At 35.3% G+C, this 26731-nt stretch overlaps 1 protein-coding gene across 1 annotated transcript in view; it reads right to left on the bottom strand.

Moving 5' to 3' along the window:
• The window catches only part of LOC120607731 (uncharacterized), a 223827-nt gene that overhangs the window by 47723 nt on the left and 149373 nt on the right, over positions 1-26731 (bottom strand). Inside the window, exons 13-14 of the mRNA XM_039869492.1 lie at positions 26305-26387; positions 20186-20310 (exon numbers count right to left, since the gene is read on the bottom strand). Of these exons, the coding sequence (XP_039725426.1) occupies positions 20186-20310; positions 26305-26387 (208 nt within the window). The remainder of the gene's footprint in view (positions 1-20185; positions 20311-26304; positions 26388-26731) is intronic.

The raw sequence follows: 26731 nt of genomic DNA, 5'->3' as shown, positions 1-26731 counted from the left end.
CATTATTACATGCATTAAAAGTACTATTACAGTGTCTACATAGAATCAACTACACTTAATTTTACTTAGGAAATGATTTTGAAGTTGTCTGTTATCAAGAGCTGAATTTTACTGATATTACTATAGATACCTAATCACTAGCCATCAAGACACATTCCTTATAATTTCTTTATTTTAGAATTTCTTTTACCTCTACAATTTAACAATGCATCTGGAAGATTCTTGTGCAGCAAGAGGAAAAAAGCATAATAGTCTATGATCCAGTCAATGCAAAAAATGAATCCTCTGACCAGAATTATGACTTCCTGAGATTGTTATGCCATGTCAACTTTATGATTGTTAGGCAAAAAGAAAAATCTTTTTGTGAAACACTGATACTCTAAATACCCCTTTCTATCCTTGGATGGAAACCTACTAGCTCATCAGGTTAAGTGGCCTGAAAGGAGAAAAAGCATCTCCCTTGCTGCTTATGGGGGTACCACTGGATACAAAGTAAAACATGTAGTAATAGTTCATATGTGATAAAGACACAACGCTCTTCCTTTCTTAGCATCACCCATAGCAATCCTCAGCCCCATTTATTAATTCCTTCTCGATTTTCAGCTAATGATCTTAAACTCATGTGCAAAAATATGAAAAAGTCTTTCAGGAATTCTAAGAACAGGGATTTATTTCATAAAACCTTAAAATTTTGGCTTTGCTTTTTGAAAAAACTGTAGTAAAATTATAAACTTAAACTCACTTGTAAAAACATGTAAATTTCTTTCCAGGAATGAGGATAGTACAAAGAACAAGAATCTATTTCAGAAAGTCTTATAAACTTTGCTTTCAATTCTTTTAAAACTGTAATAAATACAAATGGAAGTTATCAGGCTAGATAGAGAAATAGTATGGTCATTTATATTTGGCATTTCTTCCTTTAAAAAATAGCATACTGGATGTGCAAAGTCAAAGCGTCTTCCTTTATTGAAACAAAACTTCAAAGTTAAGAGTGATTTTGGGATTAACTGGTAAACAATGCATAACAAATTACATCACTAGCTAGTTAAAAGCCTTATAAAAATAGTTCATCCTGTATCTTTAAGTAATAGGATTGATCAAGAACTTCTGACACATTAAAATGCTGATTCGCAAAAGAAATTTTTTTAAAAGTACCAATAAACTTCTCTGCACCCCCATATGAGATAGATACTGTCATTATGCCTCAGGAAACTGAGGCACAAAGAGGTTAAACTTATTCTAGGACATTATTAATTGATAAAGCCAAGATTAAAACCTAAGTAGTAAGTTGCATAGCTTGTGCTCTTAACCACTCAGCTGTTATATTTCTAGATTAAAATGTCTTCAAAGGACATCCCATAAAAGCACAGAAGAATAAAATCACCTCAAACCAATAGCAATTGTGAGTTAAACGTTTTATTATGCATAATTACAGTTGATCTATATGAAGCATAGTATGTTTTGTTGAACTTGTGGTTACAAATGTTTAGTTAGTAAAGTATCCTTTTCGACTCTGAGGTTTGATGATGCTTTTAGTTCTTAAAGGGAAAGAGTGCATGTTGATTTGATAACAGCACTTATTCTGTAAAATCTGCATCCTAATACTTTTGAGAAAGTCATTCAAAAACATATTTTTTCAAAACAAACTCGATAAAGGATAAAATGACCTAGAGTGCTTCCTAAACCTAGCTTCTAAACTTGGTAACTGAGCATCATTAAATCCCCATGGCCTGGCTCATCACCGGCCCTACTCCTAATTCCAAACCAATCCTGGACCCAGGAAGGAGGTTATAATGAAAAACCAATGAAAGATGCCCCTGGTTTGGCATAGAGAATTGTTGCTATGGACTCTATCTGTCCTTGGTAACTACTTCTCTAGTAAATATTTCTACAAAGCAAAGCTCTCTATCCTCTGGTTCCTCAGAGACTCGGGATCCTCTTTCGGAGCTCCATCCCTAGCGTATGAGTTCTTTACCTATTCCTCCAGTTTCTTAATGACTTGGTCACTGATGCCTGGGTAACGGCGTTATTGTGCATAGAGTGCTTGACTTAGAATTAGAAGGCCTGGATCTAACTCATAGATTTAATAATTCCTAACTGAGTAAATTTTGATGAGTTACTCAACACTCCTAACTTTTAGTTACTACATCTGCAAGATAATAGTACTACAATAATAGACTTAGTGTTCTTGAGTAAATGGTTAACACCTTGTTAGTGGAGTCTGTATCCCCTGAGGCATTTTTGTATCCCCAGCACCCGCTCTACAGTCAGTGTCCAAAAGTGTGTACTATATCCATACATGAAAGAATGAATGAACGGTTTTCCTCTTGAGTCTTTGATTCTACCTAGAACAAAATTCCAGACTTATCCAGTCTGGAATGTCCCCTAGGCTCCTATGTCCTGGTAATACTCTGACATCTAAGATTAGATCAGTATTGGTGCAGGTTTTTGGAGCTGGGGCCATCTCATAAGTAGTACAGAGTATTGAAGATGATCTGACATTTTCTGTTTTTTGGTTTTTATCTCCCAACTAATAATATAATCAAAGCTCAAGCATCAGTATAAAATTTAAATTCTGTTCTCATGTACAGCTTTTTTCCCCCTATTAGACAATCAGCTACTACTAAAATCTCTAAGGCAATCCTCCACACAGACACTGATGATTGAGCTGAAATACATGAGCAAACAGTCTCCAAGATAAGTTCATCGTTTTCCGACTAGATCACATCATTATGAGCTGGCAGGAAGTTAGGTCAGATATGGCCAACACCTGGAAAAATCACAGAGGCATCCAGATACTGCTGTCCATGGCAGAAAACCAAAGACTAGAACTGAATTTCCTCTATACTACAACAATGAACAGTTGGATAAGAAGATAGCAGCTCTCATTAAGCTTGCGAGTGCATTATTGGAAGCTTGTCTGTCAGGACATGGCAACAATGTAGCATCAAGATAGAGATGAAAATTCATGTCTCTGGAGCTGTCCTATTCGCACAATTACCTTAATGTGTCCCAGATTCGAACTCATCATTGATGTTCTCATTAGTTACTGGACTTATTCCATTAGTGCCACCAAAGTGCTACTCTCCAAGTCAAATGGCAGTGTCAAATCTCCACCAGCAAGCCCTGGAGTGCGTCCAGCCTTCAGAGGCTGAGGCCAATCTAATCAAATGGCAGCACTTTGGGGAAAAAGTTTGTCAGCAGAATGGATGAAAAGATAATTCTACAGCTTTTATGATAATCTACAGAGAGGAAATGAACAGAATGATAGAACAAAATACCACAACTCCAACAAATACTTACTGAGCAATTATATGTGCCAGTTGTTCTCAGTGATACTGTGCATAAAAACATGACAATGCACAGCCTCTGCCTTCAAAAAAAAAATTGCAATATAAAAGGAGCCTTATATAGAAAGTATAGAGGAAAATGCATTTATGAACTTCGAGGTTAAGAAATGTAGGTGAGAATGACAGCTCTGACTCTTACTTGCTCATGTCACATGACAAATTATTTAAACATCCAAACTTCAGTCTCTCCATCTATGTAGTGAATAATAGACATACTGTTTAGCAGATAGAAAGTGAAAATAGGTTTGCTATGTGGATTAAAAATAAAATTGGGTTAAATGAGTTCCAAATGAATTGATATATTAATGTAAATAGTAAATTATAATGTTAGAAGGAGAAAATGTAAGAGAATATCTTTGTGATCTACAGTGTTGAAGAATGCTTTTTAAGCATAAGGCAAAAAAAAGCACAAACCATAATAAAAAAAGTGATGAATTAGGATAACATTATATTTAAGGATTTTAATTTAACAAGGACCAACAGAGAAAACGACAGATAACTAACTGAGAGAAAATATTGGCAACATCTAACACCATCAAGAAATGATGTCCAGAACTTATTAGAAATTTCCAAAAGTTAACAAGAAAAATACAGAGAACTCAATAAAAAATGAACAAAGTATGTGAACAAGCTATTCACATTAGGAGAAACCCAAATGAAAATAAGTGTATGAAAGAAATACTCAAACATATTTGTAATTAGAGAAAAGCAAAATAAAACAGCAAAATACCACTTAAAATGGATCATATTTGGAAATAAAAGAAAATTGGATAAAGTCACATGTAGAAGGAATTGAAAGAAACAGAATCTTCATGTGCTTTTGGTGGATATGAGACTTGTGAGTACAAGCACAATTGTACACTACAACTCAGCAATCCTGTTCCTAGGTATATTTCTCAGAGAAATTCTCACATTGAACCAGAAAGTGACACATTTACTTCTATGTTGTCGCTGATAGTGGGATTGAAAGTTGTCTATGAAAAAAAAAGAAAAAGATAAATGCTCATGAAATAGAGCACAGCTATTAGAATGCTAGAATATTACATGCGTTATACTAGTTGTTAGGATGTTATACAACATTGAGCAATTTTTAAGACATAGGGCTGAGTAAAAAACATATCTATAGCCGAATACCTTTAAAATAAACCCATATAAATCAACAGTACATGCTTTAGAATGACACACAAAATTTAAGAACACACATCAAACATATTACTTTTGATAGTTAAAATAACCATTACATAGTTAAAATAACCATTTTAGTCATCTTTGTATATCTAGAACTGAACACAATGGTTGGTACCCGGTAAATATTTTGCGAGTAAATCAATGATTCAATATAGAAAACAAAGGATAGAGGAAATTGAAAGAGATTTCAAACCTCAGAGTGCATACAATAGAGGCCATTTACTAAAATAATCTGTTTCTTAGGTTGAGAAACATATCTGATTGATGGAGAAGATTGGTGACTTCAGGTTGGTACCTTTTAACTTTGAAAGACTAATAAGGAGCTGGCAGGTAATCAAGGTCTAGAACTCAGGAAGTATTTAGATTTGGGTTTCAGCTCAAAAGATGATAGTTTTAGAGGTGAAAGAACAAATAAAGTAGCACGTAGAGGGGTAATAAGATGATGTAATGAAACATATTAAAATAATACAAGATGGAGGAGGATGGTATGTCCTTGAAAGGGAGAAAGAACAGGTTAGCAGAGAGAGAAAGATTATTTAACAGTATCTGTGGATGGAAGGGGTGAAGTGGGATGGTATGAGAGGGATAGATACAGTATATAGAGAATAAATTACATCTCAGTTTTGGGGAAAACCCCAAAACAAGCCTAGCTATTTGTTTTAAAATGCTTGTCCTATTATTTGCTCTAAGTATTGAGGAGCAAATTTAAAATCGATAAATTTGGGAAGAAAGAGAAAGCGGTAGGAAGGAGAACCAGAGAGAGCACCCATAAGTAGAAAGGTCAGATCAAACTAAAAATAAGAATGAAAATCTCTAATCCCAAATCCACATGCAGTACTATCTAGAGGAGACTTCTGAGGCCTGATAAATCCCCAAACAGTTTCAATTTAAAATGTCCTGAGAATCACTGTTCTTAATTTATTCCCTTGATTTCAAGCTGCTGTCACCCAGAATCAGGAAGGAACCCAAGATAAGAATAAATTTAAGATTCACTATTATTGAGCTCAATCCTCCCGTTCTTGATCCACAGGGTGCAACAAATGTTTCTATCAAAGGAGTAAAAAAGAAAAAAAAAAACAAAAAACTCTTCCACCTGTGCGCTTGTAGGAGAGCCCACAGTTCTAAATGTCTCACTGCAGATGACTTTTTTCCTAGGTAGGATTATGCCACATGACTCATTGGCCATGTCTAAGAACTGTACCTATCTGACATTTGGAGGTGATGCCCACTAGATAGTCCTAACACAGTATCAGCAGTCATTTATTTTATTTTCATTTGCAGCTGGAGACAGCACTGCATGGTGATTCAGGTATGGAGTTCAAACTGCATGGGTATGAATCACAGCTCAGGCACTTACCAGATCTGTGACAATATCCACTAATCTACCTTTGCCTCAGGTTCCTCATCTGTAAAATGGGGATAATAATATTACCAATATCATAGGGTTATTGGAGGATTGAGAAATGATACGTGCAAAACAGTTAGAATAGTGTCATATAGAGGGAATACTGAATAAGTGTTATTTATTACTGACATCAAGGGGAAGGCATGAAAAAAATTTGTGTTTTAAGAAATTCATCTTTTTGGTTAGTGGCTAGGATTCAGGATCAGATAGAGCTTCTGGAAATCAAGAGATTAGAAGAAAGAAAACATCACAGTAATTTAGCCACACCACACACACACACACACACACACAAGAAAATGAAAATGAAAAAGGGGATGTTTGCTAAGGTATTACACAGAAAGAATAAAGAGTGCTTAGAAACTTAACTGATATGGGTTTAGAGGTGGCAGAGAAGTTGCTATCTCAAATTCAAAACAGTGTGAAAAAGAGAATGAAAATTTGATGACAAGTATGGGAGTCAGGAGGAAGAGGACAAAAACGTTACTTTTATTTAGGGAATGGGTTGATGGCAGGATGTTCTCTTGTTATGGTCAAACAGAAAATTTAATATTTACCCAAAATTCATGCATTTATATAATTTATATATGAATTTATATAATTTTATGAACTATCATCAAATAATAGAAAAATTTATATAATTTTATGAACTATCATCAAATAATAGAAAAATATAAAGAACATACATATCAGTTTCTGTCTACACAACAGAAGTTTGCCAATAACTGTTTTAAACTAATGCTAGATTCATAAGGGGCTTTGAAGACCAACATCTCTTGCTCAAAATTCCAGCTCATAGTCTATATAGGGAAGCAAGAAAGATGTCCTACCTAGGAAGGTTTCTGAGCATCAGGTAAACAAAAGCTATAATTCGAGATGATATAGCTAAAAAGTGGCATCAGCAAGTAGCTGGCCCTCTAATGGTCCACATTTCTCAAGCACTGGGAGATCCGGGACTTAAATTGAAAAGAAGAAGAAGAGTTGCTTCTGGCAACCACAATTGTCATGCCCAGTACTGCAAATTACTAGCATCCTTGAGGGAAGGGAATTAGTGAGAATTATATTGTAGTTAGAAAAAATGTTTCTTTTTCTTAATGTGAACATAGATGGGATTGTTTCTAAAAATTTGCGTTGTCTTTGAGATGAATGCATATGTGTTTTGTGTATGTTGGATACCACAGTTACTCACTGAATATCGGGGCGGCGGGGGTGGGAGGGTTGGAACAAAAACAGGAGACTAAGTGGGACCTCAAGCTGACAGAGGCCAAAGAGAGAAACTGCACTTGTAAGGGTCAAGCCCATACTGGACTTTTGTCTCATTCATACCTACCAGTGCAGTCTTTGGGAAACTTCCTCCTGAGGTTTATGGAGGTCTATGGTTTTGCCAGGTGGGGAGAGGAGACTGATTATAAGGAAAACTCTGTATGCAGAGGGTGGCGTTTTCATAAAGGGGAGCAAAATGGAGAATGTGAAGGTTGATGATGGAGACTTTCTCAGAAAGAAAAAAGGGCAGACCTTATAACCAAAGTGACAATTAGGAAGTGAGGAATATCTACATAGGAATTTCCTGTAGATGGTTTAATTTAAAGGTTGTGTTTTTTTTCTTGAACTTCGAGAACAGTTATATTTAGCATCAAACTTTTAATTGATTCTTCTATATTATATTCTCTTCAGCTATTGCAACTTTTTAGTAAATTAATTATATTTGTAAGCCTCTGTGATTGTATTATGGGGAATTTATAAAAGGTCAGTAAAGAGAAGAGGGGAGTGGCCTGAACCAGATCACTCATTTAATAAGGCCAGTACAGAAGTAGCTCAACCCAGCAATACAGTGATCTCAAACAGCCAGGTGGTGACTGGCAGCAGCAGAGTGAATGGGATCCAAAGGGAGCTAGCTGGAAAGCTCTGATAGTAGCATGATTGTCTTGGAAAAGTATTGCCATAGATAGCAACTCGGGAACAGAAGTGAAATGACTGCTGTTTTTCCAAAATATATACGGGAAGATGGTTTTGGAGTTATACATTAGATGGAAAAATAGAGAAGTTACTAGTTGATTAATATAAGAATGTGACTATCATATATAGTCATTATTTCTCTCTTACTGCAACACACATTCTTGAATAATATATTCCAAAGCTTTTGGGATTTTCCCAATTAAAAAATGCTTCCACAGCAAATTATATTGCTTTAATATTTATAATGTAGATAGCATATTAACAACTTCATCTTGATGTTTTGAAGGTTAAATAAGACCATGTATTAGGCACAGACATGGCAGTTAGAATAGGCTCACTCATCACTAACTAAGAGACTCAAACTCCCATACTTCTATCCCTTCGGAATCGATTTCCAAACAGTTTCTCAAGAAAATTAGAAATTTCTAGGGGATGCAGACCTTTAGGATTGATCATTCTATTAGGTTATACTATGGTAGCCTCGGGAATATTATAGTAGACTAAGTTATGCTAGTCTACTATATGGTAGTCCATATCTCAATTACTTAATACAACAAAAAGTTTACCTTTTATTCATGCAAATCTTGCTACAGGACAGTTGTTCCAGGTGGTTCTCCTCCATATGAGAACTCTGTGATACAAGCCACCTTAATCTGTTCATAATGTCATCTCTACACAGGGACTCCCCATAGCCACCACACAGTGGAAAGGAGAGAGTAGGTCTCACACTAACAATTAAATGCTTTAAACAAGAAGGATATACACACCTTCTGCTCCTAACCAGTTGACTAAAAGAATTCAAATTAATTTGCCCAACTGAAAAGGAGACTGAAGAACGCAGTCTTTTGCATGCCTGGAAGAAGAGAACTAGATGTCTACCAAACCTATAAACAGACTATATCATGATATTTTTTAGTCCACAAATGAAAAGAATATATTCTGTTCTTTGGAGTCCTATGAGGTGGAAACTACATCCTTGAGTTCTTGAGCATCTACTTAGAACTCTGTTTACTTAGTGATAAATTCCTTATCACTATAAGGTGTGATTGGATGAGAAGATTGAGAGGCATGTTGAAACTGAGATGTAACAATCTGATAACTAATTGATCTAAATGATATTTAACAAATGTTTAAATCCTAAGATAGATATATGAAAAGATGATAGATAGATAGATAGATAGATAGATAGATAGATAGATGATAGATAGATAATAGATTGATAGATGATAGATAGATTAGATAGATAGATAGATAGATAGATAGATAGACAATACAAAGATGATAAATAGATGATAGAAAGATGATAGATGATAGATAGATAGATGGTAGAAAGAAAGATAGAAGATAGAAGAAAGATGGAAGGAAGGAAAGAAGGAAGGAAGGAGGAAAAGGAAGAAAGGAGGAAGGAAGTGGATAAACTGAAAACTAAGAAGATTTTTTTACATGTGATTTTAATAAATCAAACTGGCACTAATAATATTTTTTTAAAAACATGGATTTCAATTCAATATTAGAAAAAACTTTCAAACTGTCAAAAAGTTCAGAATAAATTGGGTGGCCTTGAAATATAGTAAGTGGCTTATTCTTGAAAGTATTAGCACAGCTTTTTATGACAACTCTGAAGGAAGTTGTCAACAAGCATCAAAATTTAGGCATGGAGGGGTATGGCAGAAAGTTCAGATGGAGAGATGGAGCATAGTGCTAGGAGTCCTTGCAGTATATTTCTGCAAAATCTCTATAAAATGTCATATGAAGAAAATATTTTTTAAAAAATCTTAAATATTAAATAGTCATATTACTATTATTTGTTCCATGTAATATAAGGATTCAGTTGTTAAGCTAGAAATAAATTTAAGATAAACATATATTCGTATCTTTATGGCAGAATTAGACTATAATTGATGTCAATTGTTTTTCTTCCTAAGAATTTCCTATGCACTCTGCATCTTTTTAACAAGACACATTAGGTTAACAGATCACACTGATATATATTTCAAAAAAAAATGTATATACCCTCAGCATATTTCAGGCTTTTAAGTTTTTGTTTGTATTTGAAGAGATAAGTGTAACTCCCCTATGCTGAGAACACCAATTGAATTAATGATTCTGAAATCATATAAGCTATTGCCATATTACAATTGAGTAAGACAAAATTCGAAGCAGTTTAGGTAACATAAAATACTGAATAATCATGAAAATTAGTGGATTGTGAAATGAATGACCACCTACCGTCACCGATGAAGCTGGCCCAAGACTCTCCAGTTTATTAAAGAAGGCATAAAGTATATGAGAGTGAAAGAATTTACAATGCCTGAAGCTCAAATACACTCACTCAATTGTTTTCTTGATGCTGTTCACAAACTATTACAACAGAACATTATCTATTTTACTGGTCATTTGAGTTTTTTGCATCAAATAAATCCCTACATTGCTTCATGCTCAGCTTTGCCCTTTCGTCATTTAAATCATGCAGCTTGAATTTGGACTGACTCATAATCTGAAGCTCCTGGATATTTAAATCTTATCACTGATGTCATGTTAGGTTTCCAGACAGTTGGCTAAATTAATTCTACTCACCTCATTCTCCACCTCCCCATCTGAATCGGAGTGGTATCCATGGAGAAGAATCTCTTGCACCATACTGTGCCCATTTTCCAAATTGTTCTAAACTAAAAAGCAACTAGTTATATACTATGCTTTGATGAATCCCAGACAATAAAAAATATTCTGATACTATGTGTACAGAATCTAGGGTACCATGTCAACATGATAAATACTAAATGAAAGAAACAATACTGGCTCCTCAACTAGTCAGGACTACATTTGTAGAGTTTCATTGTCTCCGTAAGATTGCTTTCAGCTACAAGCAACAGAATGGTCATCCAAGAGTATTGAACAAAAAGTGCATTTAAAAGAAACCTTGGGTCAGGTAGAAAGAGGTCATAAGCAATGGCTTAACATAACAGGATGCTGGATTGGTTTCTCTCCTATTTTTTTCCGTTCATGCTATAAAACGTCTTCAGAAGCTTTTACTATCACATCTTTGCAGCGATGATCAAAGTGGAAAGGAATGAGAGAGTGGCAAAAATATATATATTTCCTTATCACTTGTTTCCCTTTTAAAAGGAAAGAAACCCAAGCTGGTATCTTCCTACATCTTATCGGCCAGAACTGGGTCCATGACCACCCATAATGCATGATAGAATAGGAAAGCGTCTACCATTTTCAGTCATTGGACATAGCATCACCAGGTAGAAAGACAGAAAGACAGGAAAGAGGAAGGACTGTGTGGTGCAGCCAACAGTGCCCACCACAACATATAACTCTGCTTTTATTATAAGGGAAATCAGAAGGGTGACAGTCTTAAATTAGCCCTGTATATGTCAATGGTAAGTAAATTCTGCATTGTCATTTTACTTATGTAGACATAGATGAGGAAAAAGATTATGTGATGTTTATTTTCAGCCTGGGAATCTAGTGGACTGTGGGGTCCAGGAAATGGGACCATTTATCGGAGTTTTTATAGCTTCTTATATTCAAAAAAATTACCAGGGAGAAACTGTTAGAAAATAACCTTTAAGCACCAAGCACGATAAAAAGTAGACACGAAATTGAAAACTCAGAGAGGAAAATACTCTTCATAAAAATGTAACCCACATCAACTTGTGTAGGACATAATAGGTAGAGGCAGGAGAAAGACTAAAGAAGAAAAGTACACTTAATAGTCACATATCAAGTAATAAAGACAGTAGAGTAAAACTGAAAAGTCCTCTGAGAGGAAGGAAGGAACATACAAAGCATAGTGGGCTATGGGAGATCAACCATAGACAGGTCACATCAGCCTCAGGCCCGCACTTAGGAAAGAAGCAGATGCAAATGTCAACTAAAAAAAAGACGGGATTGAAACCTTCCATAGGCAGAAATTCATTTTATTGCTGGTGGAGAGCCAATTACCTAGTACTACTGCAAATAGTAGCCTGTTCAATCATCTTCCTATATGCACAGGCAGATGAAGACCACATGAGCCAGCCCTCACAATTCCTGTCCCTTGGTGTTCATACTTTGTATGATCTCCTCCAGGAGCGTAGATGGAACTAATGACTTACTTCTAGTACACAGAAAATGGCAAAAATGAAGGGATTTCGCAGAAGTAATTAGTTCTCAAATCAGTTGATTCCGAGTTCATCAAATTAGAGATTATCCAGGCAGGTCTGACTTAATCAGGTAAAAGCTCTCATTGCATGGAACTACAGGCGGCCTCTAGGAAGTGGGTGGAGGTGGCCTCCTGGCAATAGCCAACAAAAAGCAGGGGCCCTCCGTCATATAGCCACAAAGAAATAAATTCTGCTAACAACTTGAATGAACTTGAAAGGAATTTCTCCCCTAGTTAGGCCTCCAGATGAAAACATAGCCCAGCCAACACCTTGAGGACAGCTTTGTAAGATCTTGGGCAGAGAACCTACTAAGCTGTGCTCAGACTCCTGACCCATGGAAACCGTGAGATTAATAAGATATGTTACTTTATGCTTCTAAAATAGTGTAATTTTTTTTTTTTGGCAGCAACAGAAAAGTAACACACTGTGTTTATTCATCTATTATCTCTTTTCTACTATTTAACATTTATTCTATTTTCTCACTGCACGTCTTTGAGTTAACAGTAAATACTTTCATTGTTTCCCCTAAAACAAACAGATTGTTATTATAACAGGTAAAATAAAGCTGAAAAGCAGATAGTTGTGGAGGTAATAGAGAGAAGGGAGCCTCAGTTAGTAATAAAAGCTACCATTTACTGAGCATTTACTATATGCTATATGTGCTATGAGCATTTACACTGATACTTTTTTTTAACATACATATTTGAACTCACTAAAATAAGGCATGTATTATTAGCTCCATTTTACAGATAACTATTTTTACAGAAACTGAGGTACAAAGAGTTTGAGAAACCTGTCTAAGTTTACTCAACTAGTAACTCATGAAGTTAACTTGTTTAAGTTTAGGTATTGTGGCCCAGAGCCTGTATTCTTAGTCACCAAGATTTATTCTTTCTCAGGAGGAATAGATTGTCATGCTTTAACCATACCTAATAAGATAAAGACATCAGTCCTTAAATACCTACTTGTATGTGGATCATCGATAAATGATTGTCAGAAATATTCCTCCATAGAGGTTTTGCCCTGATAGGTCATTCTAGAGCTGACTTAGTTTTCCTCCTCCATGGCATTTTATCTTTATCTCACATCCATCCAACTCTGTGAGACATTCAATAAAAATCTACTTTAAAATGTTACATTTTTAAAAGCCACAAAATGCAAAAACTGCAGTCTACATGTTCATGTCAGGCTAGAGAGGGAGGTGATGTGCTATAGTGGAAAGAGAACTGGATAGGGATACAGACAAACCAGTTAAGTGTTGGTAAAAAAAAAAAAATCTAATCTCTCTGGATTTTCGTCATATAATCTGTAAAATGGGTTATTACTATCATATCACAAAGCTGCTGTGAGCACCAAATGAAAAAGAAAGGAATGGGAACAAGATTAAGAGATTTACAAACTGTAAAATTCTGCAAAAATGGATGTGGTTAGCCTATTGTCAGAGGAGGGAGAACAGAACATTATTTTCTCTGTATTGTGCAGAATAATTCGGAAGAGATAAAAGTTGAAGACCCGTAAGAAAGCTTCTGAGCATAAGATTTTTACATTTAAAATTCACTTGAGAAATAAAGAAATAGTACTACTCTCTTATCAAGATGAGACTTCTGGTCATAGTACAGATACAATATTGAACTACTAGATATTCAGGGTTGGTTCTTTGAGACAATTCCGTCATTTTTTCAACCTGTTAGGTCACAGGAGCTGTTTAAATGGTGAAAAGAAAAATTATATCCTGAGGTTATCGTAACTACCTTTCTTATTTTCTGAGATTGCATGTGTATATCTATTTAACCCCTAGAAAGAGGGGATGAAATGAAGGCATCTCGGGTGTATCATGAGAACGTATTCTAAAAGGCAACATTTATTTTCAAGTGTTTAGATTACCGAGACAAGGATTTCTCTCCAACGTACAATTCATCATCCTCCTTACTCACTGTAAAATCAATCTGTTCTGTTTGTATGACATAAACAACAAGTCATTTCTCAGGAATGAGGCAGACCATATGTGAAGGTGTTTTGGAAAAGCACAATAGGGAATACGCCAATCAAAGTAGCATCTGCATTTTATTTCAATGTCAAATCACATGTGTGTTATAAAAAGAAAAGTGTATCATTTTATTAAAGAATAACTTTCCTGTTGTGATGTTTATAGTTAACTCATACCTTCCCTAAGCAACAAATTCAGGTCAGCCTCATAAATTACTGGCTGAGAACACACAAAGATCTCACTCTGTGTGGCCAGCAACATGTGCATTTTGCAAACATCTTCGCAGCTGCGCACTCCCCACCCCCATGGCAGGAGGAAGCATATTAATCCACTATGTGCATTTTCCCAAGAATCAGCACTTCCTCATCAATGTATTGCTAAATATCGAAGCAGCTTGCAATTGATAGAAACAGCAGACTATAACGCAACTAGCTGAGTTCTAGGAAGAATTTACTTTTTATAATTGGGACTGGATTCAGATGAAAAGAAAGTGAGTTCTTGACCCATTTCCATTACTTATTAGCTATATGACCTCAAGCAAGACACTTAACTTCTATAGGTCTCAGTTTTACACTTGTATAAACTGACAGGGCTGAACTAAATAACCTCCAAGATCCCTTCCAGCTCCCAAAGTGTGTGATTCTCTGGTCCCTAACCGCTTACCCACCCAGTTGTATTTGAATAGTAGTGGAAACATTTTAAGATCGTCTTGTTACTGAACCTTCTCCCCAATTGGGAGTTAGATACCTCTGAAAACTATGTTAACTTCTTTAAACCACTGGAGTGATATCTACTGTCTTTAAGCAGTCATTAGCATTACTTCCAGAGGAATTTAACACATAATCTAGCTTACTTCTTTGGAGAAATCACTGTGCAAAGATTAAGGTACTGCATTAGGAAGCAGGGAACCCAATTCATTCCACAGACAATGAGATTTTATAGCTCTGTTTACCCAGGCAAATGAGTGGTTATTTATGTAATTAACTAAATGGACGTTGTAAACTTTCTCACTGAAGTCTTTTCCTTCATAGAAAAATAAATAAAATTAAAATTTCCCAGTGGATAACGTCTGTTTTGAAGTGAAATACATGTTCTCATGTATGCATATAATTTTACCAATATAGATTCATCATTAATGTGAATTTCAGGTAGTCTCCCTGATGCACCGTTTAATAGTTTTCCTTTGTATGGAATGGAATACATGTGTCACCTAAAAAGCAGCAATGAGACTCCTATATCTATTTGTTTCAAATAGGCTATAAATGACAAATATTAACAGGAGGAGTTAGAGGGAGTAGGGCTGGTAAAAGGGTGGCCATCGCCACAGGGAGTATCAACCTTAAATCATTTCAGCTCAAGACCGTAGAGAGGAGAAAGAATTTCTATTGCCAAGTAACAAAATGTAAAATCCTAGAAAAGGGCTTGGGCAGCCTGGTTCAGATCAAGTGTCCAGCCCTGAACCAATCATAGTGATCATAAAAACATAATACATATAACAGTCCAAACCCTTGGGGGTATATAGATACACACATATGTATGTGTGGGTGGGGGAGTCTTTTATCAGAAAAGTGGGTGTGTGAAGAAAGAATTCTTTGTGAGGAAACAACCTCAATAGGAAGAAACAATAGCCACCGTAGGCCCAGGACACCTATTGTAAAATTTTATGTCATTGATTTTTTTCCTCCAGCTCTTTCTTCTGGAAATGTCAATATTTTTATTTTACCCTCATTTTTCATTTAACACTTAATAAATATTTATTAAGTGTTAGCAATTTATCAATCATATAGATAGGCCAGAAAGACTGACTTAATCTCTACCCCTATTAAATTTATTAAATGTACAGTCTAATGGAGAAGGGGTACTATCAAACACCTAATCACCATGTGCTGAGTGGCACAAAGAAGATGTTCAGGGTATAACGGGAACTTATAATAGACAGAGCTAAACACTGTGCACCCAAAAGAGTGGTAACGAAAATAAAGCATCTACCACAAAAGTATCGAAGCATATCTTGGAGAGCTCATGTTATCTAAAATATAAGTAAAAGATAGTCATCCTATTACACTATCATATATTTCAAAGGAAAAATATAAACATCCTGTGGCTCAGAAAAGATGGCCGCGATGCAAGCCCTACCAGGAACAGCCAAGAGGACTCTTGTCTCTGATCACATGACACTGCTGGCAGCAGGCCCCTGAGAGAGAGATATTCTGGAATAGTGTTCTCTTTTACACACTCGGAGGCAATTCAGTAGGGTATCTTTCTTGTTGAGAAAATGTAACAGTCTAAAAATTATATTTTGGGAGCTTTTTAAAAGATAATTGGCAGCGGCAAATGAGATAAACTTACATTAGACTATGCATTTTTTTTTTAAATTGAAATCTGTGACTTACTGAAGTTTAACAATCTACCAAATTTTCCAAAATCAACATGTTCAAATGAGATATGGATGGGTAGGGGGTGAGGGAAGATAGAACAAATAAGAGAGAAAGAAAATGCATACATTTAAGTTTGCTGCACTGGAGCACATACTTCCCACACTCATATAAATCTTTGAAGCTGGGTAGTACAGTATTCTGTGTTAAATGCATTTTATGGGAATTTGAGGAGGATTTAGGTAAAGGCTGCTCCAATAAATGATTTACCAGCTCTAATAAAACATCAAGGAAATTGTTCAGATTGTATGTCAGAGCATTTAAAACACAACTTTATAGAGGTCTCAGCAGCCCCCATATCCTCAAATCTGGTTTAAAAAGAAATGTTTATAGTGGTTAATTATCCTATATTACTTTTTTTAAATGGTAGCAATCTCAAGAGAAGTAAGAGATTGGAAGTAAATAAATATGTATGACAGTCAAGGGGGTTGGGCAGAGAGAGAGAGAGAGAGAGAAGCTGACTGATCACTCATTTGTCCTTTTATTCAATCATTCAATAAATATTTACTGATTGCCTATTATAAATCAGAATCAGGATTCTGTAGTTAGGGCTCGCACACTCAGGAGGGAGCAGACAAGATGGGTTCCTGCCTGCCTATAGCTTTTGTTTAGTGAGAGAACACAGAAATAAGCAAATAAATGAAATAAATATGAAAGCAATTTAAGTTGTGATAAGTATTTTAAAATAAATAAGCAAGGTGATGAGAAAGTAAATAACCAGAAGTGGGTACTACTTTATGTAGGATGGTTAGGAAAAGACTCTTTGGGGAGACGAAAATGATACTGAGACCAACAGTATGTGCAGCCAAACATACTACTAAGAACTGAGAGAACATTCCAGATAAAGGAGGCATCACGTATGAAAGCCCTGATGTGATAGAGCTTGGTATGTTTGAAGAACAAAAAGTGAGAAATCATTCTAGGGTGACCTGTGCTATCTATTTTAACCTTTGGAAAAGACATTTACCTCAAAATGTATTATTGTTGATGTGAATTATTATTGGTTGCCTTCATTAAAAATGTACATCTACCAATCGCTGTACAAGCTATCTTATATGCATTATCTCTCAGTTTTCATGATACAGATATTATTATTCCAGTTTGATACAGGCCAAAACAGCCTCAGAGAGTTTAAGCAAATTATTCAAGGTTATAGATCACTGGCAAAACCAGAATTCATACTTGAGTTTATCTACGAAGCCTACAGTCTTTCATATCTTTTAGCTTGTTTGTTTTGTTTGACAAATATTTGTGGAACCCTATGCTAAAAACGAATGAAGAAAAGCACAGTAGGTTGTTTCTAAAGATGGCCAGACAATATAGCTTATCCCAACATGCTCTTTGGCAATGTCACATTTCTACTCTGGCATCAAGAGGTGGAGACTATTCTTCCTCTCTCTGGCCCTGTGACTTATTTTGACCAACAAAATATGGAAGAAGTCACTGTATAACTTTGAAGGCTTGGCCTTGAGATACCTGCATCTTCCACCTTCTCTGCTTGGAAGGATGCTACTTGGAACCCAGGCACCATGCTGTGAGGAAGCCCAAGCATCAGTGGAGAGAGGCACACATGGAAAAGTGAGGATCTCAATTGAGAGCAAAAACCAAGGCCCCAGATCTACAGTCCCAAGTAAGGCAACCCAGACAGACCCAGTAATGTGAGCTGTCTCAGCTGAAGCCTCAAACGTGGTGGAGCAGAGACAAGTTTTCCATGATGTGTCTTGCCTGAATTTCCAACCCATACAATTGTGAGCAAATGAGAAAGTTGTTTCGAGCCACTAAGCCTTCAGTGATTCATCGTGAAACAATAAAAAACCAAAACACGTGAGAAACCTGGCTCAGTGAAAGAGACAAGCATGTGAACATCTTTAAGATAATGTGTGTCATGAGAGAAAAACAGAGAAGCATCTTAAATCTGTATAGAGCAAGGGTGAGCATACTTACTTGGTGAAGAGCTAGACAGTAAATATTCTAGACTTTGTAGGCTGTGGTTTTTTTTTTTTTTTTTTTTTTGCTTTAACTACTTAATTCTGCCATTGTGGAGGAAAACAGCCAAAGACAATATGTAACCAAGTGAGTGTGTCTGAGTTCCATTTAAACTGTTTTTACTAAGACAGATGAGGAACGAAATTTTGTCTGGGAGCTGTACCTGCCAATCCCTGGACTTGACTTAGAGCATGAGGAAAAGCTTACGAAAAGAATAATGCTTCAGAGTTGCATTTTAAAGGATCTATCAGAAACGGAAGCTCTGAGAAACTCTTAAACTTTTTGATTCTGTCTGTAAAATAATAATGGCACTGTGAAATTGCATACACTGGACTCTGAAAGATCACCTCAACAGAGGTAGGGAGGCCAACAGAGAGGTGAGTCATCAGAGAAAACCTACGAGGTAATAGGGACAAATGGAGAATCTGGGAGCCTGAGAGCTTAATTGAGTGCTTCTCCAGTCCAGGAGAACTTCAAACAGGGATCAAGAACTTAACACATGACTGAACAGAAGCTTCATCTTTCTCATTGGCACACCATAGTTGGTACCTGGTATCTACTCGGGTAGTTATTTTACTGAATGAAATTTAGTGTGTACTTATCCAGGGAGCTTGCCATTTTTTTTTTTTTACTTTAAAATTGCATTTACTGTATATTTTTTCCTTTCTAGAAGAGGAATGTATATTTCATGTCTTCTAGGCTCTTTGGCTCCTCTTCCTGCCCGATGTTCCTTAAGAACAGACTTGTATCTCTTGATCTAGAGAACAACTCAATGTTTAGCCTGGAGACCACACTTCAGCTGCTACAGAAAAGCATTGGTGAAAATATTTAGGCTTTTAAATTTAAGCAAAAACCAGTAGGACTTGCAGAAAAATGTTACTGAATAAAGAAAACTTGAGTTGATATCATATCTTCCCAATGGTTTTAGGATGCAAAAATAAGAGAAAATTCTTTGAGAACCAAGTCGTAAGGCAGATAAGCATCCAGTGAGATAACCATTTAGGGTATGAATCTTGAGGTGGGTAGGGAGGCAGTGGTTTCAAACAGATGACTTTGACTAGCTACTCTGTCTCTTCTCCTTTTCTAGGTTACTCCACATGTCACTTACTCTTATTCCTTCTCCCACCTTTGATGAACCCCAAAATTGCAAGATTCTGTTATCATTACTTCTGAGAAACTCCACTGTTTGCTCTTTTACATATTTTTTCATATTTGTTATATGTATGCTTGCATAGACAGTTATATCTGTACATACATCACCAGGTAGAGAGAGCAGTAACTATGATCTGCTTAAATCTCAATTGAACTAAGGTTTGTAGAATTTGTTAACCACAGCCATCCTTGTAATTCCATCTCTGGACACTGCCTACACCAAATTTTTACCATTTCTCCACTGAGGTCTTCTCCCCAAGATTTGGCTCAAACTCTTTCTGACAATTCTTTCTCATTCTCAAGCAAACTTGGCCAACATTTTCTCTATGTGTATATGTGGCAATGTGTGCATTTATAAAAATAGTGTTATTACATCACATTAATATTTATAAACATTCATTTACTTCATTGGACTGTGAACTTCCTCAAGTCAAGACACATATTGTATAGCTTGTAATAGGCATACAATCAATATTTGTTGAATAAATGAATAGTCAAAGAATAGAGTGAGTAAAGACTTCTTGAATATAATAAATGTCAATTTTAAAATAGAAAGACAAGATATAGTTACTCACCAAACTGAAAATCTGTGTTTTTCCAGTTCCTCCAAGTAAGATATATCCTGTGAATAATCTTCAGTTTCTCCAGTTCTCCAAGCAGTTGATTTTTCCTTCACAGAACAATCATTCAGGCTTTCTCCCTATCAGTGAAATTTAAGAAATGGAAAAAATAAAGTGTTTCAGCAGATAGCAGATAAGAAGTTTACCTAGTTTCAGTGACACTTTCCCCAGAATGACAAAGAATCATTGATCATACAGAAACATAGTTAGACATGGTTTTTGCATTGAAATTATTACTTTATATTCCAGATTCTCTCATTAAATTCTCATCTTTAATTGCAGATTGTGTCATGTTCACGTTTTTATTATCTCATATGAAATAGCTTTTATAAATGTTGTTAGAGTTTTTTTTTTTTTAAGAAACATGGTCATGGTATTTGTATTAAGTCAGGACTATTGGTTGCAAATAAAGGAATTTCAGCTTGAACTTGCTTTCAGCAAAAAGAAACTTGAAGCAAGGTTTGAACTACCAACTTATGGAGAAGGTAGAAAGGCAGCTGGATTTCAGAAACATGGGAGCCAAAGAATATAAGGCCACCAGGACTCTTTGTTCATCTCTGCTCTCTGCTTCAGCCGGGCACTTTATTCTAACATTGTCGCCAAAGTTCCTGAGTTCCACAACCTGTGACTCCCAACAACATAAATTTAAACTCAGGACCACACAATGTCTTTAGAGGTAATTTACTAGAACTTGAGAGAATTATGTGGTCCATGATGATGGGTCCAGCAAATACATTGTCCCATTGGAGAAACTGAGCCCTATAGTTCGACTAGGGATTCTTAGGAGTCCTATTATGGTGAGAAATGGAAAGAGAGAGGAGCTAACCTAACTAAGCTCTTCTCTCTTGCACTAAAAAAGTTCAGTTTTTAACTGTTTATATATTAAGGTCTCCTGTAAAATTTTATTACAAAATGCTGCTGCAAAAAGTCACTTAAAGAACACTAGCCTACAGAAGAAGAAAATTAGGCATGACTTGTATTTTTAAGGTAGTTGTGTTAAGACTCTCCTATCCTTTTCTTTATACTCTTCTCAAATGTTTTTAGGTATCATTTATAAGAGGATAGTTGCCTGGAATTCCTTGATATCAGTTTATACAAGTTTTTTTCATCACAACTCTGTAGCTGAAATATTTTGAAATTGCAAAATGTTGCTTTGGATTCACAGGAAAACCTTAGAGTGAAACTCAGGGGAAGTAAGTGTGTCATCAAACCTCTAGTGAACTCAACTCATTTCTTTATTATAAATTTGTTTTGATAACCTTAAAAACAAAATCCAGTTATGACAACCATCAATTTAAGGCACCTTTTGTTATGGTCCTTTTTATCTTTCTCAGCCTCTATAGCTCCTGTACCAATAAATGTGTTTTTTAATTGATTTATAATTACTTTCAAGTATACAGTACATTGGTTAGACATCTATATAGTTGGTAAAACAATCCATATGTTTAATCACAGTATTTAACGTTGGTATTTTTTAATTACTCTATTCCTGAGTAAATTAGAGAGTGCCAAAATTCCTTTAAAAATGAGAGCTTTGAATTGTCCCAACTAAATATATTTGATTTGCATAACTTACTAGACTGCTTAAAATATGTTTTCATAATTATTTGAATTTTAAATTTGATGACATTTCTTCATGAGTTTCTTAGATACTTTTTTCAGCCTCACTTGATAATAAGTAGAAATTGCCACCAAAATTACACCATACATTTGTTTTATTGACCCAAGAGCCTGGTTTGTTAAAGTATAGATTTTCCATGATAGATTGCATTAAATTGCTTTGTGTTTGGTTAACCTGTGAATATCTATCTCGATTATTCAACTAAATTTATGGTGGAAATGGGATGTAGTACATTTCTCTCTGTCTTTCACAGCACCTAACATGGTAACAAACACATAGTAGACACTCAAGAAATAGTTATTAGAGGTTATTTTGTTAAGTACTTACATTACAATAACAACAATGAATTTTATCTCTGGTTGCTAAATTACAAAGAAAACACCTGTGAATTCTAAAAAGAGAAAAATTTTCTGAATCTTTGGATTTCCTTTAAAGAACATCTAAGTAAAATGTGTTAAAAATTCCTTCATATAGATGGTTTTGGAATACATAAGATCATGGAAAATAGAAATGAGCCCAAAGAGGAACAAACATACACAGAAATATGAGTTTTAAATCCAAACGGAGGTAAATATGTGCAGGGAAATTCTCAAGTAAGTACCAGGGTGTATGAGTCTGCTCACATGGAGGAATCAAAACAATCTGTCAACCACAAATTTATATCTTGAATCTATACTTGAGAAATAATGTTTTAACTAGGATATCATCAACATTTAAAAGACAGACAATAGATTACCTGGCCCATTACAACTCTAATTCCTGTTTGTACCTTGAACCCAAACAAAATCATCATTAAAAAAAAAAAAAGATTCTTCCAATAGCAATGTCTCTAGAAAGATGAATGTCTATACTTTAAAAAAGAAATCGGTGGTACAAATTTGTTCTGGAATGTCACATTTTATGTTATATGCATGGTTACTCATACTCCAACTCACTGCGGAAATCAACAGGAAATATTTAAATATAAACTGATAAAATTCAGATTATGATTTTCAAGTTGATGAACTAAAAATTTGGCTTATGAGGTTTGCCATTCAAGTACTAAATTGGTTAGGAAATAATGAATTAGTACTCTTTCAAACACAACATAAAACGAGAGCAAGAAGTGTTTTAAAGAATTTTGAAAAACTAAAATGTAGAGTGTTATAGTGAAAGAGGCCAATAAGGGATGGTCAGAAGACATTCGGCTAAGCCTTCTCAGTATTTTTAAAACTTAGATTATTTAAAGTTCATAAATTTAAGTTTTTTTAACCTGAAAAAATGAAGGTAATATTTGTCCTGCACAGAATAGAATTTTTATGGAGATAAACTGAGATAACAGCTATAACAATTTTCTAGAAGTGGGAAGGATAGCACTTATAATGATATAGAATATTAAGTATATAAGTAGCATCTGGCACAACGCACTATTTAGTTAATCAACATTAATCAATGAGATATTTAACATTCTTCCTTGTACATTTATTACAACATTTCTATGAAGTTGCTAAGTAGGAAATATTATAGGAAGACAATATATATTTAGTCTCAAAGTTGTCTACCTCATGACATGATAAGGCTGTTTCATTGTGTTACATGGTAGGAAGCAACTCCTAGGGTTCCTATCTTGTTGTTCAGAATTTTTTTTGCCCCTTAGCCCTAATTCCTTCCATAGAACAATTGGTTAATGGAGAAGGGTGATAATGATGGGACCGGTGAGAGGGCAAGCCTTTGTGTGGAGAGAGAGAGTTTGCAGTTCACAGGCCAATGACAGTGCAGTGGAAAAGCATTATGGTGCTAGCACAATTAAGCTCCACTTAGCAGCAGCATTTTCCCCTCCAAAGTCCTTACAGGATCTTTGTGCGGGGCTCTGAGGAGCACTGTTCATCTGCCCATCTGGCCAGATGAAGAGCAAGGGGATTGTTTCATCAAAAGAGAGAGCCTTAGAAAGAGGAAATAGTGAATAAAGGGCTGAATCCTGAGGATTACAAACGCTTTTGAACTACCCTGGGAAGATCAGAAGTAAGCAGTACCGACGCTTTAATGCCTGCCCAAGTGATGTGCACCATTTTTTAAGACGGCAGAAGAGGAAGGTTTGGGGTGAAGGTACTCTGCTGAGAGGCTTGTGTTAATAAGATCACAAAATAGCAAGTCACAGATAACAACAACAAACACCAGGTGCATCTGAAGTATCAAAGCAAATAAATATGACATCATGTTCGATTCCATCAGTGCTATTATTATGATCTAAAAAAAAAAAAAAAGCATTGCTCTAAATTAAATCCAGTCTAAATCCTGAGACTATTCAGCAAGAACATTATTTCTTCTTTCTTTAATTCATGTCTGATGTGTTTACCAGATAATTTTTCAGAACAGGCTTTCCATTAGCAGTACCCAGAGGTATCACTGGCTGTGTAGCTCACGATGTACCTGAAAAGATCCCTTAATTAACTAACACCCTGGCTTCTGTTTCTGCCCTCTGGAGAACAATTAGCATTTCTGGCCATTTAAGACCACAAATTCCAATTGTTCTCTGGTCATCTGTTATTTGAAAACTGATGCTTCACATGTGATGTTCAACATTAATTTTATTTTCCCACAGCCACCCTATGAATTGTATAGGTTAGAGTTTTTAATATCAATTGAAGATACAAATTAAGTCCTAATACCATAAGAAGAAATAAAAAAGAAAACACTTAAATTGGAATAGGAAGTCTCAGATGTAGATTTAGTAAGTGTTTTAGTAAGTGTTTTAACCACAGTACTCAGCCGCTTGTAACTTGAGTCGCTTGTAACTTTTGGCTTTGTCTTTCTACAACAACCATGTTACTGAGAAATATTCCCGACAGGCACAAGCTGCTTCCTGAAGAAAGTCAAACTTAAGACACCTTCCCAAAGTGCCTGACCCCCAGGGAATAGCTTACTTTCCCAAGCAATTGACTCCACTTTAGGAATATAATATTAAAAATAAAATGAAAAAGAGAAATCCTTAATTGAATGTGCAAACTCAGAAAATATAGAAAAAACTTTGGGGGTTTTCTAGATAATTGTGTTCTTCTCACCTTACCTACTTCAGCCTTTTTCGTAATCCCGAAGTTTAAGCCCAACAATTGGTATGAGAATTTTACAAAAATATTTAAAAGGCTAATATTAGATACATAATATCCTAGAAGTCTCATGGGCATATCCTTTCTCTATTTTCCCAAAGAGTATACATAATGGTATCTAATACATAATACGTATTAAAAAATGTGGTCTTTTTTTCTTTCCAGCAAATGGTTCTTTATTTTCAAATTCTAGCTTTTCGATTAAGGTTATAAGACTTAAGAAGTAGAAAACATATACCTGGCTGAGAGGAGAAAGCAGTGACACATTTTTGAAGTATAATTTCATGACGGATACAAATATGGATTCTAGAAATAGACAGTTTGTGTTCAAAGTCCAGCTATACACTTATTAACAAAGTTATTTTGGCTAACTTACTCCATCTCCCATGCCTTATTTTTGTCACCTGTAAAATAAGGAAAATGATGATAATAATATTTTCTATTCCATTAGTTTGTTGTGAGAATAAGATGAGTCATTTGATGTAGAGGACTGAGAACATTTCCTAGAACCTAGTAATTTTCTAGCATTCAGTAAATATTATCTTTCATTGTTGCAAAGTTCACTAAATTTTTTATTGCTAAACTTTCTTTTTTAATACAGGCTGCAGTATGAAAACAACCACAATTGTAAACGCTATAAGTCGTCATCTGAACATTAAAAATTCAGTCATTTCTTTAATCAGATACTGGTCCACAATTATAGATGAAAAAAAAAATTACTTTAAAGATAAAGACATGAAAGTTGTCTCTGTGGCCTATATATTTATTTAGTCAGGATAGTAGAGGATTGAGATAATGATTCAGACCATTTGTATGGGAAGGGGCAGGGGTAGAGGGCAATCCTTTTACCTCAACTTTCTATCCAAGCTAAGTTTCCTGAATACTTAATACTCAGTCACTTGGTCTACATAGATAAAGATTTTTGAAATGGTTAGGTATCTAAAAACCACATCTAATAATACCAGTAAACTTAATTTAACCAACATTTGGAAACCCAAGCTACATAATTTATATAAGTTTATCAAGATAGTTTCTGGACCGACTTCATGGCAGCCATGATCATGCCAAATAAAGCACAGTAGTACAATCAGCACATTTTCTAATCATCCTGCCAGGGCATGTAGACTGATTAATTTAACTAAAGTCTTCAACAGCTTAAAGAAGTCTGATTCGGATGTAATAAAAATTTATTGGCATTACTGATTTCACAAACGTCAGCTGCTTTAGCAGTTCCCGTACTTCAAAACCTGCTTTGAAGACCAAATTACTTTCTACCTGGACATATATTTTAAAAAATCATAGTTAACAATCAGAGACTGCTGTTTTCATGGTCCTTTTAAAGCCAACTTCTACAGCCTTCATCTTACCTTATTGTGTAATTCTTGGTCTTCTTTTAAGAGATCGATATCACAGTCCATAGGGCAAGAATCAATTTTATTAGAAATGCTCCCTAGGGTTAAAAACAAAAGGTGCAAAAAATGTATTACAAATTTCACTTCAGAGGATATATAGGCTTACACTGCAGAAATTTAAGAGCTTATATAAGGCCTGGCAAGTGGGGGTAAAAGAAAAAAATTCTAAGGAGGCTCTAAGCTGTTTTACACTCCCAGTTTTAATTCAGTCAATGTATAAACTTCAAGTAGATCTCTACTCTTGGCCACACCACAGGGCTGCAATTTACAAGTAGCAGCTGTGTCTGATCTGCTTTCCTACCCTCATCTGAGTAGGATTCTCTATGATCAGCTATGATTCTGGGATCAAGATTTCAAAGAAACTTCTTAGTACCTCCTACCA

This window comes from Pteropus medius, unplaced genomic scaffold (assembly GCF_902729225.1).
Source record: "Pteropus medius unplaced genomic scaffold, Ma_sr-lr_union100, whole genome shotgun sequence".
NCBI classification, from domain to species: Eukaryota; Metazoa; Chordata; class Mammalia; order Chiroptera; family Pteropodidae; genus Pteropus; species Pteropus medius.
The sequence above is the reverse complement of the archived record's forward strand: the minus strand, read 5'-3'. Positions and strand labels throughout refer to the sequence as shown.